This window comes from Rhea americana, unplaced genomic scaffold (genome assembly GCF_003343005.1).
Source record: "Rhea americana isolate MKP2758 unplaced genomic scaffold, rheAme1 scaffold_2, whole genome shotgun sequence".
In the NCBI taxonomy this organism is placed as follows: domain Eukaryota; kingdom Metazoa; phylum Chordata; class Aves; order Rheiformes; family Rheidae; genus Rhea; species Rhea americana.
The window spans coordinates 15,178,750-15,191,965 of record NW_028186149.1 but is presented as its reverse complement, the minus strand read 5'-3'; the positions used below and the strand labels follow the sequence as shown (position 1 = coordinate 15,191,965).

At 37.0% G+C, this 13,216-nt stretch overlaps 1 protein-coding gene across 3 annotated transcripts; it reads left to right on the top strand.

Moving 5' to 3' along the window:
• The first annotated feature begins 7 nt into the window (after window positions 1-7).
• GCLM (glutamate-cysteine ligase modifier subunit) lies at window positions 8-13,068 on the top strand. 3 transcript variants are annotated; one of them, XM_085303593.1, is made up of 7 exons: window positions 8-299; window positions 3,176-3,241; window positions 5,141-5,225; window positions 5,998-6,054; window positions 7,319-7,521; window positions 8,755-8,869; window positions 10,546-10,621. In XM_085303593.1, exons 1-7 carry the CDS (start codon window positions 180-182, stop codon window positions 10,548-10,550), a joined length of 651 nt encoding a protein of 216 aa, XP_085159719.1. In that variant the 5' UTR covers window positions 8-179; the 3' UTR covers window positions 10,551-10,621. The 3 variants fall into 3 exon arrangements, with proteins under 3 accessions (XP_085159719.1, XP_085159718.1, XP_085159717.1); XM_085303592.1 differs by having other exon boundaries at window positions 10,522-10,567; XM_085303591.1 differs by having other exon boundaries at window positions 9-299; window positions 10,571-13,068.
• Window positions 13,069-13,216: the final 148 nt, after the last annotated feature.

The window sequence follows — 13,216 nt, the reverse complement described above, 5'->3', positions numbered from 1 at the left end:
GCTGCGCTGCGCTGCGCTGCGCGCCGGCGGCCGCGAGGGCGGGCGCAGCAGTGCGCTGCTTGCCGGTGGGGCCCGCCTCGCCGCCCCCTGTCCTCGTGCCATGTGACCGGGGACGGTTCCACAGCGCTCTCCCGCCGTTACTTCTGCTTAGTCACCGCGCCGCCGCGCACGGCGTCGCGATGGGGACCGACGGCTCGCGCGCCCTCCTGGAACAGGCGACCACCCTCACGCTGCAGACCGGCAACTTGCTCAACTGGGGCTGCCTGCGCAAGAAGTGCCCGGCCACCCCCAGCGAGGAGGTGAGCGGGGGGCGGGCGCGGGGCGGCCCTTGGCCCCGGCGCTTCGCCTCAGGGCGCCGGCGGCCGTTGGCGCCGGGGCTTCGCCTCAAGGCGGCGCGGCGGGCGAAGGGGGCGAGCTCCGGGCCGCTCCTCTCGGGGCTCCTGGCGGAGGCGGGGAGGCCGGGCGGGCTGCCCGGGCCGGCCCCCGGCGGCGGGGAGCCTCGCGGGGCGGGCTGCGCTGTGCCGTGAAAAAGAAATAGAAACAATAGCGGGGCTTTTCTTGAAGTCTGTTTTATGTGCTGTAGCCTAGTTAAAAGTTAGTCGGGTTAGGCCGAACGCGGGTTCTCTCAGGTCTGCCCAGTCTTCGAAAGAGCCTGGTGTGCGGCTTAATTCCGTGTCCTCAGCCAGTGTGTTTCTGCTATCGAAATGTGCGTGAAAACCAAGGCGCGCTCTGTGCTAGTAGTAGAGTTTTAGCCAGAAGAAGCTTTGCAGGCAGCAGGTTAGAGGCCCTGGCACCTTCCCCCGGGGCATTTGTCTACCTGGTGAAACTTTAAACTTTGCTATGTTCAAGTCTCTTACTGATGAAACCAGACAGTGTTTCTGGTCCTGAAGAGTAATGGCTGTTCCAAGATTAAGTACTGTCTCGAATGCCAAAAGAGATAGCTGATGCTTGTTTAGCAAAAGAGATCTAAATTGAACTTGCAGTGCAAATGATGAAAACTCTCTTTTCTCCTCTGAAATTGATTTGGATAACTTGTTGGTGTTAGGTCTCAGCCATTACTGTCTTCTTTAAAGACTACAGATTGCATTTTTTTGTTAAAACTTTGAAAAAATGAATTAATATTTTAAAATAATAGTTTAAAAAGATTCATTTACCTTTAGTAATGTATGCCAACAGCTAGATAATCTTGTACAAATGGGCGGATATCCTTTAGCCGTAGTCCTCAGAAGCGCTATATTTGCTGTCTCATCATTACATAGTGATTTGAAAAGTCACTTAATAACCACAAGAACTATAACTTCGGCTGGTTAATCCTCTATAGTGACAGTGTTGATACTGCCAAAGTTGTTTGATTTCATACAAATCATGTAAAAATGGTCTAAAAAATAGGCTGTCTAGAAGGGTAATGTAATAAGAAGGAAGAATTCATCACATGAGAGTTATTTCTTTTAATATGTAGTCAGGCCAAATTAAAAGTTACTATCACATGGCAACCTTCTGGTGTGTTATGTGAAAAAGGGTTAGATTCTGTAGCAAAAAGCTGGCTGTATCATAACAGACAGCCTTGTGTCAGTAGTCTCTGGAGAGTTACATAAAAGTGATGCATGTGTAATCAATTAAGATGTTTTTCTTCACGGGTTTAGAGAAATCTGCAATTATATGTGAGACTGCCTGCTTTTGGGAGTTACTAGAATTCCAAACTAAATAATTATCATTAGTTATTRGAAATAAATTAGTTTTTAATTGCTCTATTTAGAGTAACTTGTGTGTAAATTTTTTTGGTGTAAGATAAAGTTCTACAAAATCTGAGCTAAGTTAGGAGTTTGGGGACCTAAYTGTGTTTGGAAAAGCTGGTCAAAGGGGCCAAATACGCTGTGTTTCACCTGTGTTAGGAGGTGTATGGGTTGCGGGGGGAGAGGAGTGGTGTGCTTTGGGGACAGAGGTTAGTGTATAATGACTTGATGGAAGTACAATGTGTGGGAGGTCTGAAGTAGTTATATGTAGGATATCGTGCCACTTTTCCTCAGAAAGGAAGAGAGAACATGACTTACATCAAAATGTACTGAAGAAGTTCCAGGCTTGTGATTAGTTATTTGGTGGAGGGAAAGAATTGACTCTTGCCTTTTGACTCAGTTATTTTTTCTTCTCATTTTTAAATGRCTAAGAAAGAACAGTTAGAATTTTTATTTGTATTCACAAAATATTTTACTGTATTATGTCTTAAACATTTTGCTAATCACTTTTACTTGGGATGGGGCGGATTTCCTTCCRTACTTGTCGGTTCATACAAGCACCTGATGTTATGTGTTCTCTGAATTGATGATAGTTGCCACAGGAAATTACAACTCAATTTTTTGTATGATGATACAAAAAGTAGATATCCACACACACACAATACACACTATTGAGAAGTGAAGTAAAGCAGTGGCTCATGAAGGGCCTCTGTCTGCAGTAGGTATCAGTGTGATTGTAGCTTTACTTAGCCCACTGGATAACAATTCCTAAGCTGTGTAAGTGGGAACCTAGAGCACTGCAGCAGCTAAAGCATTGGTGCAATATGCAGTTAATTAGCTTGTTAAGACTTAGCAGTAATACCTTATTAAGTTTAAGACCACCCATTATCAGAATCTTAGTCAGGTGAATTTGGCATCTGTGGATACAGGAAAAAAGCAACTGCAAGTTAGAATCTTAGTTTCCACCTTCAGTAATGGATGCCTTAAAAGCATAAATGGTGTGGCAAATGGAATAGACAGGCAGTAAAGGACAAGGGTCAGGTGCATTTTGGGAAAAAAAGTGATGAATATAATGAAACATATTGAATATTTAATGAATTCTCATTTCCAGCAATGTAGCACATATGCTATTATTGTCCAACTACATTCAGACCTAAGAATCTCAGCGTTAATAAAACTAGTTCTGTTTTCTTAGACATGTTCTCTTCCTTGAAAGATGGCATTATTTAAATTACTACTAAAATTCGTTGTGAAGAGGAAAACATGTAAGTAGAGTTAAACTTGTTTGAACAAGTAGAAACTATGAAGGAAGAATCTTCTGCGGTTGAAGGAATGTTGCTGTTAATTTACCTTCTATCAGTCCTCCTAACATGCCTATGAATTACTGTATTTCTGTGCAGTTATAATGTAACTATACAAGAATGTGAAAAAATATTTTATAGGTGCGGGACTGCATTCAAAAAACACTGAATGAGTGGAGCTCAAAGATTGGACAAGATCTAAATCAGGTAGGAGACGTATTGCATCTCAGGAGTGTGGTACATGTGACCAGCTAAATATTTTTTTTTCTTTTTGCACCTTTTAAAGATATAAATTGATCTATTAAGTTTCTATAAATGCAACTGCAACTCCAGATATCCTAAAATACCTCTCAGCTCCTCYATTTTTTCTTATTTAGTAAATTTGAAAAGGCTAAGGTACCAGTTTAAACAATCTTGTTGATAAGAAATAAGACAATTCTTCTAAGTAAATTTAATGTCCTACTTAATAAGATTTCAAGCTTATTGTTAGGACCACTGGAAAAAACTAATTTACCTTACAAGTTTGCTAATGTGCTTGTAAAAACTCAATAGAGARTTTTCTGAATTTTGACTATTTTGTGGCGATGATAAACTAGATAAATGAAAATTGCCCAGTTTGCAGGGAACTTTTAAGTGTAGCCTTSGTAGTCTCAGAAATATTGCTGAAGATTCAGAACTTGCAGTTCTTACTTTAAGAGATAAAGGTTTATGGGTAGTAATTAAGAGCAAGGTCCTGGCCAAGTGACATCAAGATCTATTGTATTCATCTGCTCCTTTTTCAGTATTATTTCTGAAAATCAACACAGCAGTAATAAGCTCTCACTGAATACATGATATGCAATACATAGCTCAGTTCGTYAGAGCGTGGTGCTGCTAATGCCAAGGTTGCGGGTTCAGTCCCCGTATAGGCCATGCTGAGGGTTGGGCTAGATGATCTCCAGAGGTCCCTTCCAACCTTACCATTCTATGATTGYATGATTATTTGCTCTGTGAGATATTAACATCCTTCATTTAAAAAGTAACTTTCCTGACAGTTTTTTTGTTCATGCTTGTTGGTTCTTGGATAATAATGGCATAAACTATTAATTGCTGTATTCCACACTGGAGTGTGGGGAAGCAGTTATTACTATATGATTTGTGGAAGATTGAATGATCACTTGAGAAGATAAATATAAACATTTGTCTTCATAAGGTGTACTATTCTTTTTAAAGTTAATAGTGTAAATCAAGTTTTCTCTTAAAACATTATCTGTATAACTCCACATTCTTTTATGAATTACACCGWTTTTTGATGATTCTAAAAATCTTAACTTTTTTAAAAATACTGACTGCATAGGGTAACTCCATGACTCACTTAAGTTTTTTTGTTTTTTGTAATTCCAACAGGGATTGTGGAACAGTTCCTGTTGAAGAATGTGTGTGTTTGTGTTTGTATATAAACACACACACATATATATACATGTATAAAAAAGCACAAGCTTTGTGTAGATAAAGCCTCAAGAAAAATCACATTGTATCATCTGACATAAGATTTCATTCTAGCCTTAGATGTGGACAGAGTGAAACCTCAAATTTTCCAATTTTTTACTATAGTTATTTTAATTGTTTTAAATCTCTCTCTTTTTCAGCATTTTCATGTTTAGGTTTGCTGAAATTGCAGAATATTATTATGCAAAATTCTTTACATTCAACACTCCAAACTACTAGTTCTAATGTTGGGGTTTTTTAAATTGAATGATCCAGTTGTGAGGGTTCTCCTTTTTGTTTTTTTTTCCTTCCTTATTATTTTTAGCTAGGCATTTTGAATTGTCAGTGAGCYGTTCACATCAGAAAAGCAGATCACTGTTAAAGCTTATTCCAGAAATACTGATCAATAATTCATATTTTTGATATTAGGAGCATAGAGGTCATTTCATACTTTTTTATTTTCCTCTACTCCTCATAGAAGTCAAGAAGTGTTGGATTACTTTCTTCTTTGTGTCACTGCATTTTTATTTCCAATTGTGATGCAAGGTATTTTTGCTGAGTTACTTAAAAGCATTATTGAGAAGCTTATTACTGTCTTCTAGCAATGGGTTGCTCCTAAATCTCGTGTACTTACTACAGGAAGTACTGGAGGTTCTGGAATGTACTGTGGCTCAAGCYATAGAAAAAATAAATCCTGAAGAAAGAGATGAGTTGAAAGTATCAGGTAAGAACAGAGTCAGAGGATAAATCCAGTGATGATAAAAAGTTTTCATATGCTGTTATCAGTAGGGTGTTCTTATATTTCTTTCTTGTTTTGTAATTGCTATGTGAAATAACAATAATATGCCCAGTCCTACTTTGATATAAGTAAGCTATAATTTGGCCAAGGAAATCTTGAATTAATTTTGATACCTGAAACAACTCAGCGTTCTCCTGCTTTAGCTTCCGTCCTCTCAACAGATCTTAARTGTATTTTATGAACTTTAGTTGACTTTTCTGATACAATTATTACAGATAATGCTGCAATTAAGAAATAGCATTGGAAGCACATTTGTTTGCGTAACTTTTCCAGGTTGAATATGATGAACTTGAAGGAGGCAGTCCAAACTAACACTAGTACATTTTGAGTCTCAGTAAGTTGTGAAGAGATCTGTTTGTGCTATTATATTTGGGGTTTTTTTAAACAGGATGTTATGATTACCACTTAATGTTTTGATGCCTAAATYCTAGCTTTATGGCTTATGCAGATCATCCATTAGATGTTTTCCTCTTTTGAGACTATACAACAACTTTCAGATTTAAGAGAACAGTGTCTTTATTGGTCACCTTTCAGAACATTTTTTTTTTTCAGTCTTCTGAACTAGCTGGTATATATTTTTAAGAACCYTTTACCCAAGAACTCATGTATAGTACATATAGCAAAAGTATTAAATACCTGTTTATTTGGTAATACCTGGCTTGTTTTAGTTACTGATTCCAGTTTCTTTTAAAAATAGCAAAACTTTTCATCATTGGATCAAACTCTTCATCAATCAGAGATGCAGTTGGCTTAGGTAAGTGTGAGACGTGAACATCTGGTAGGGCTTTGTTATGATTTTAATATTTAGGAATGGAATTTAGAGCTTATCCAACTGAGAGAGATATTCAATGATTGTCGCAGTATGTTCTTTTTTTTATTTAGGGAAGGACTTTAGTAATTTGGAGAGAAAAAAAGTGTTGTTTTTTTTAATAAGATTTCTTCTGTCAATAAGCTTAATAAATGTAGACAACCCCCCCATCTCCTCAATAGTCTTTGGTCCATAAACTCAAATTTGATTCGTTGCTCTAGCAAGAGTAAGTTTTTCTTTCATGCAAAACTGGTTGAATAGCAAATAGCACACAATATTTTAGTAACAGTGATATTGTAGGCTCCTGTCAGTTCTTATTTGTTGTGGTTTTCTTAACACAGTATGAACTTCAGTGCTGAATGTGTGGTATTTCTGAGATTGCTATTTGAGAATTGTGCTGCAAGCAGGTGACCAAATAGGTTTTATGAAAATTAAATAGCTGTATGGATACCTAAAGGTCTGTTGTCTATCATAGATAYGATTGTGAACAACACAAGTACTGAACTTTACCACTTTTGGCCTGAGGGATTCTCAAATAAGTGTTGGACATCATTCTTTCCTAGCAGTACCCCAGTTAATAGTATTTTTATTCTAAATTCTAGTATCRTTTGCTAAAGATATGTTGGTAGTCATCTTGCAAGAGAAAATACTTTATTTAGTGACTTTGTTTTATTCGTTTTGCTATGTAGAAGAGACCCTATGACTTGAATCCTTTATAGAGCTCTGCAACATTCCAAGACTTGACACTTTTCTGTTGCAATTTAAATCTTCATAATGGGGTGGAGGGTTTTTTATTTTAYTCCTCATATACACTGCATAGATCTTCTGTGTCCTTTATTTGGGTTATAGTTGGTGGAGAAGGTTATGAATTTAGTAAGAAATTGATGGAATGAAATTGTATTGGTCATCACTATCCTGAAGAAAAATATATTTTTAACACTGAAAAGGAGAAATGAACTTCAGGCTGCATTTGGTTTTGTTAGGAGACCTATAATTGAAACTTGGCCTTCAGCTCTATCTCTGATTCTTTGTTAAAATCTTTGTGTTACTATCCTTGACTACAGGTACTCTCAAAGTTCTCAGATGGTGAATTGCAAATGAGCAGAGTGAAAACAGATGTGTTTTTTGCAGAATTTGAAGCCTTGTGGTACTTATTTTCTTATTTTGCACACAGTTTCGCAGTATTTTTGTTCTGTTTTTTTTTCCTCAGCGTGTTCTGCACTCGGAGTTTCTCAGCTAGATTCTGTCATTATCGCCCCACCTCCTATTGAAGATGGAATTAGCCTGTCCTTGGAATATTTACAACCTTATTGGCAAGAACTCGAAAATCTAGTTCAAAACAAAAAGATTGTTGCCATAGGTACCTCTGACTTAGATAAAATACTGTTAGAGCAGCTGTATCTGTGGGCACAGGTGAGAACAAACTTCCTATTTGTAGTGTTTCTGAGACAGTTGCATCAGCTGTCACATTGTAATAAACTTCTACTGTAAATGGTTTTATATACAAATTATTAATTAGAACTTTTATTTTCAGCATATTACTGATAGTCACTGTTGTTTAAGGTGGGGGAGTCTCCAAGTGTGATTGTCACTTGCTCCATGTTCTTATGTGAAAGCCAGCAAAGACTGGAAACTGGGGTCTGTTCAGTAGCAGGTGTAGTGAGGGTCTGGGTTTGGATGCTTTTATGACTGGAAAGAATTATAAATAGTATTGGAAAAGAATATAAATAGTACTTAAACACTTTCAGATTTATTCTAGTGACTGTGTAAAAGTCTAGTCTTTTTCACTTTCAGCTTTATTACTCTTGGAAGGATTTCTCTTTGCTTGAGTTCTAAACTTAAGTATAAGGAGGGAGGCAGACTATGAATCAAGTGGCATGATGATTTTTCATCAAGTGAGGCTTATTGCCTCTTGTCATGTTTGAATGAAGGAAGTCTGCAGTAGTATTGTCATGTAAGCCTGTGAATTTACTGTTTCCTGATTAGGTTTTTGAATGTTCCTCTTACTGTACTTTTTCTCCATTTTGTGGGTTTTTTTGCAGTTTGTGAACATACTGTATCTGTATAAGATCATACAAAGAATCTTGATTTGTACTCACAACTGTTGCATATATTGAGAGAATAATAGTTGGGGGCATTCATGACAACTTACGTGGTGATCACGGATGTAATTTGTGATGAGCAGACAAAGAGTCAATGGAGGAGATTCCCTTGTAACTTAATCTCATTTAGGCACTTGGAGACTTCGAAGTTTGAAAAGTATATATCCTTAAAAAATAATYGGGTTTTCAATTTGAAATATTTTCCAATCTAGAACTCCCATAATGTTCTTGCTAGGAAGAGAAGAACGGCTGCTCCAGGGAGCACAGCAGACTGGAAGCCAGAATGCATTGGTATATATTTCATTATACCAGTATTTGACATTAGTGTCTATTCTTGTTTTGGGTCTTGTGCTGCAGAAGATTGCAGAGAAAGGGATTACCAGTTAAGCATCCTGCAGATTTAGGGTTATTCTTGTTCAGACCTCAAAACAGCAAAGGCAAGCAGTCAGGCATTGTTTCTGTTGTGATCGAGGGTATCAGGAAACAGCTAAAATAAAGTACATTAATATGCTTTTTTCTTATAAAAATACTCTGTTACTTTCAGGTGAAACCAAGTAGTAACCAAGTAAATCTAGCTTCCTGTTGTGTTATGCCACCTGATCTCACAGCATTTGCAAAAGAATTTGACATACAGCTATTAACTCACAATGATCCAAAAGGTAAGACTTCACCAGATACCATAGTAGATGACTTCTGAATACATTTATTTTATACAAAATAAGGAATATTTTTTCTTTGAGCTTCAAATGTTGTTACATTTGAATCCAGAACAAAATTCTAAATGCATACCTTTATAAAATATTTCTCTTAAGAACGTAAGTTTTTATTTCGAAACAGATAAAAGCAATCTTCCAGGATGGGGTAGTCTTTTGGAATAGTTTTAACTGGAGAATAAAAAAGCAAATAGAACAAAGCATTGAGAACTATATACTACATGCTGTTCAAAAATTACTTATTTCCAATAACGAAAAAAAGAATTAAATCAATTGTGTTCCTGAAGCCCAGTAAATGGCAAATGAAAGATACATCCAGGGGCTCTTCCAAACAACTTACAAAGCCTRGTTAGTTGATTTTGATCAAAAAGTTTGGTCAACTAGTAACTTTGTCTAAAAAGTCAGTTCTTTGAAAGACTCCTGTTTAGACAAGACTTAGTGTAAATTCTGTGCTTGTTTAGAACAGTAATTCTTTTTTTTTTTTTTTTAATGATTGAAGGACTTTGAGACTTTCCTTCAGATCTAAAACTCTTGAGTCTCCAGCTCCCTAGAATACTATGGGATATCGCATTAGTGTCTCTTGTACCATGTCTAATCTTCCTTACTATAATGATATCTTAAATATATTGCTGGAATTGTAAACTAAGTCTTGAACAATATTTGCTCATTTTTTGACTCTATTCTTCTTCATGACCAACTGTTCATGGTGATCATACTTTTTCCYTCTTTTCCCTCTCTTCTCCCCTCTCCCAAAAGGAGAAAATATGACAGTGTTGGTGAATTACACTTTTTATAATACTCCTGTCATTAGTAGTGAATTTGATTAGTGCTTGAGCACATAACAGCACTTGCTGCTGCAGCACAGATGATGAATGACAATTCTATCTGGCAGATTCCATGTCCTGTGAAGTCAAAAATGCAACCTGCAATTTTATACCCCCAAAAAATACTCTATTAAAGGTCATGAAATAGAAGAGGATTTGGGGTAGAGAACAAAGCAAGGAGTGGTTTTTCTTGTGTGTTGCTTGCTAATGTTAAGTTTCTTGTTTTGGTTGGGAACACTCAAGAGATTGTTCCTTTGACTGATTTTTAAGAGGAAAACCTGCAGGATTTGTACTCTGCTTCCTTTTCTTCTTTGTGTTATTTCAAGGGCATTTAAGCCTCTTTTTCTTAATTTTGGTTCAATAGAAAAATTGGTAGAGCAGAAGGCAAATATACACTCTGTGGACTTGCACARATGAGCTTAGTTATGGGAGAAGTTCTGCATCTTGAGCTTCCAATGACTGCAGAGGTAACTGAGACTGCTCAGTACTTTATTCATTTTAGCCTTACTCTTTACTCACCTCTAGTTTATCCAGCTGACTTCTCAAACTTAATTTTTGGTACATCCTGCTAATGACTCTGCTGATAGACCCTTCTTGGTATTGTAAAAATCTCAGTTARTTAGTCCTGGTTGCTGTTGATGTGGCAAAAACAAGTGTCTCAATAACRTTCAGGAACTTACCTCATGTTCCAGAGGAATGGATCTGTGGACTGTTTGGTATAGCTTAAGATATTTGTAGGCAAAAGCTTCTCTTACTAAGTGTTTTTTTTCCCAGCTGCTTACATGACATTATTTAAAGCTTGAATATCCCCTTTTAACTTCAGAACTGCTCTGTGAAGCCAGTTTCCAAGAAGTTCTTCAGGAAAGCATCCCGAACACGAAAGCTCATGAATGGACTCCTTTATGGCTTCTCCGGTATTCAGTCATTGTTAAAAGCAGAGGAATTATCAAGTCTAAAGGCTATATCTTACAAGCTAAAAGAAATGCCTTTTAAAACACCTCCTCATTTTTACAATAGCTTGCTGTTTTAATTTCTTGGAGACAAGGGAACATTGCGGCTTTTGTAGGAAGACTTTCACAACAGCTGTAACAAAGACCAAAAGTTGTAATTTTTCAAAGTGGTGTCAGCAGGAATGTCTGCAGTGTTCTAATACTATTTTTCTTTCTTAACCTATTCACCAATTAATTTAAAATATGAAATAGTTTGTTTTCATTAAACTCTTTTCTAACTGAAATTATGTATAAAGAAAATGTTCAAAATATTTTTCTTTTATATGACCACTACACTGTAAAACTATCACTATATTTTAGCTACCCTCAGGTAGTGTAAAGAAACTTGTATATTTTTTTAATGGGTTGAGTTTCTTTTAAATAATAGCTACTAACCTGATAGGTACCTAGATTTCAGACTTTCAAAGACTAATTTGTGTGGATAACTCATCTTYCACGAAAAATTATCCAGCAAAATAAATCAGTATGTCATTACTTGGCACGTCAKCTGTTCAATTTGTGTGGATGGAAAATTGGTTTATTTTTAATAAATATAAAAGACCTCTGTGGTTTGGGGGGCAGGGAAGAAAGCATTTTCAGAATTACTGAGTGTTACTTGAATTCCTTCTGGCTCTTTTGTGCCTCTGTGTAATTTATGTACAAGACTGATGGCATCTTTACAGTTTGAAATAGAAAATATATTATTGCATGAGAAAAACCTGTTAATTGGAAGTCATAGTGTGCCTGGTTTATTCTCAACTTCTTTTTGATATTCAGGAGCCACAGAAGAGTAAAGGTGAGGCTTTTCTTTGTTTGATCATGTACAATGGATGACTGACTTTGAGGATGCCTAGAAACTGTGTTGTTTCAGTCTCGTTCAGAAATGGTACTAGCATTTAGCTTGAAGCTGTGTCTGTTTCTTTGTGGCACCATCTTAATGTGTACTGTACTGCTATAGAGAGACTGCTGCAGCCAAGGCAAAGCATCTGATCTAATATAGGCTTTCTATTAAATAGGCTTTTTAATTTCCTAGGCCTTTAAATCAGAATAGATACCAAAATTCAACCTGTAGTTCAGCAGGGGCTTGATGTTAAGTTTCTAAAATCAAATAAGCATTTTYCTAGGGACTTCAGGTAGTAACAGGGCTTCATGCTACTGCTTGTCAACTAAGTTGTACATATTTTGAGCTTTGGACTGTAAGGGAATTAACTTTCATTATGCAGGCAGCTRGAGGACTTTCAGTGCTTGTAGGCACTGCCTAGCAGTATCAGCTTGCTATATTTCATTCCATTAACTCAAAACTAACTTTTATCAAAATATTTTTGAGCCCTTAAGTATCTTATCTCTATGTGGTAAATTCTAGAAAGTTCCTAGACTTCAGTTATTTTATTAAATAAGGGGGAGAGAACTGGAACTAGTAATGCAACAAGAAAATTCAAATTTTTTCCTCTTAATCAAGATTTGGTCCTTTTTTTTTTTTTTTTGGAGGGTTGTTGTGTATCAGACTTTCAAATAAGATGAGGTTCATTTCAGACTTCTCTGCCAGCTTAGCTGTGTGCTGCTGATGACTAACCATTATTTCTAAATTCTGTTCCTGTGTGGTAGACTATTGACATCCTGTATTATCTTAGATTTGCATGTGTGTTCAGTTATACCAGTTGAAATACTGCAAAATAAGAACTGTGCTAAAACAATGTACAGGTTGTCCTAATGGGATAATTACTTACTTCCTTCTTGTAAACCATTAACATTTCTCTTGCTATAGAAAAGTACATTTTAAGAGATGATCTTATTTTTGTAGARTCATTGATAGTGTAGCAATTTATCAGGATTTGTGATTGTTGGGGKTTTTTGCTTGTTTTTTTGCATAAAGTGGGAGATGGGATTCCCTTTCATGAGGAACTTGAGAATTTGAATTAAAATTTGAAATTTATGTACACTTCATCTATTGTTTGTATGAAGTCTGAGCATCCCAGTGATAGTATTTTATGCTTTCTGGGACCTTATAGAGTGGCGTGTCTAATACTTTCATGTAATAGAGAATACATGCTCCCYACTGCTGGCTGATTTGCTGATCTGAAATTACCACATTCACAAATTTTAAAATAGCATGAAAAAAATSAGATTCCTCAACACTGAAGACGTATGTCAGCTGGTGTTATTTTTTTCTCCCTTCTATATACTTGCATCTGTATAGCCACCTTTCTTTAGATTGCACTGTTCCAGCAGTCCGTGTGAAGGAAACAGAGCTGTGCTCAATGTACCGCTTGCTTTTTGCAGAAAGCATGTGTCTGTTTACCTGGTCTGTTCATTAAACTGAACTGAATGTGAATGTGGGAAACACTGATTGGTTTTCTCAGGCTTCGCAACGCGAAGTAGATGCCCTGCACTGCTGCAGCTGGCTGCTGGTCGCAGTTCGCCGCAGTTCAGACGGAAGTTTGCTGCACCCCGTTTTCACAAACGGGATAACGCGGGCCCGG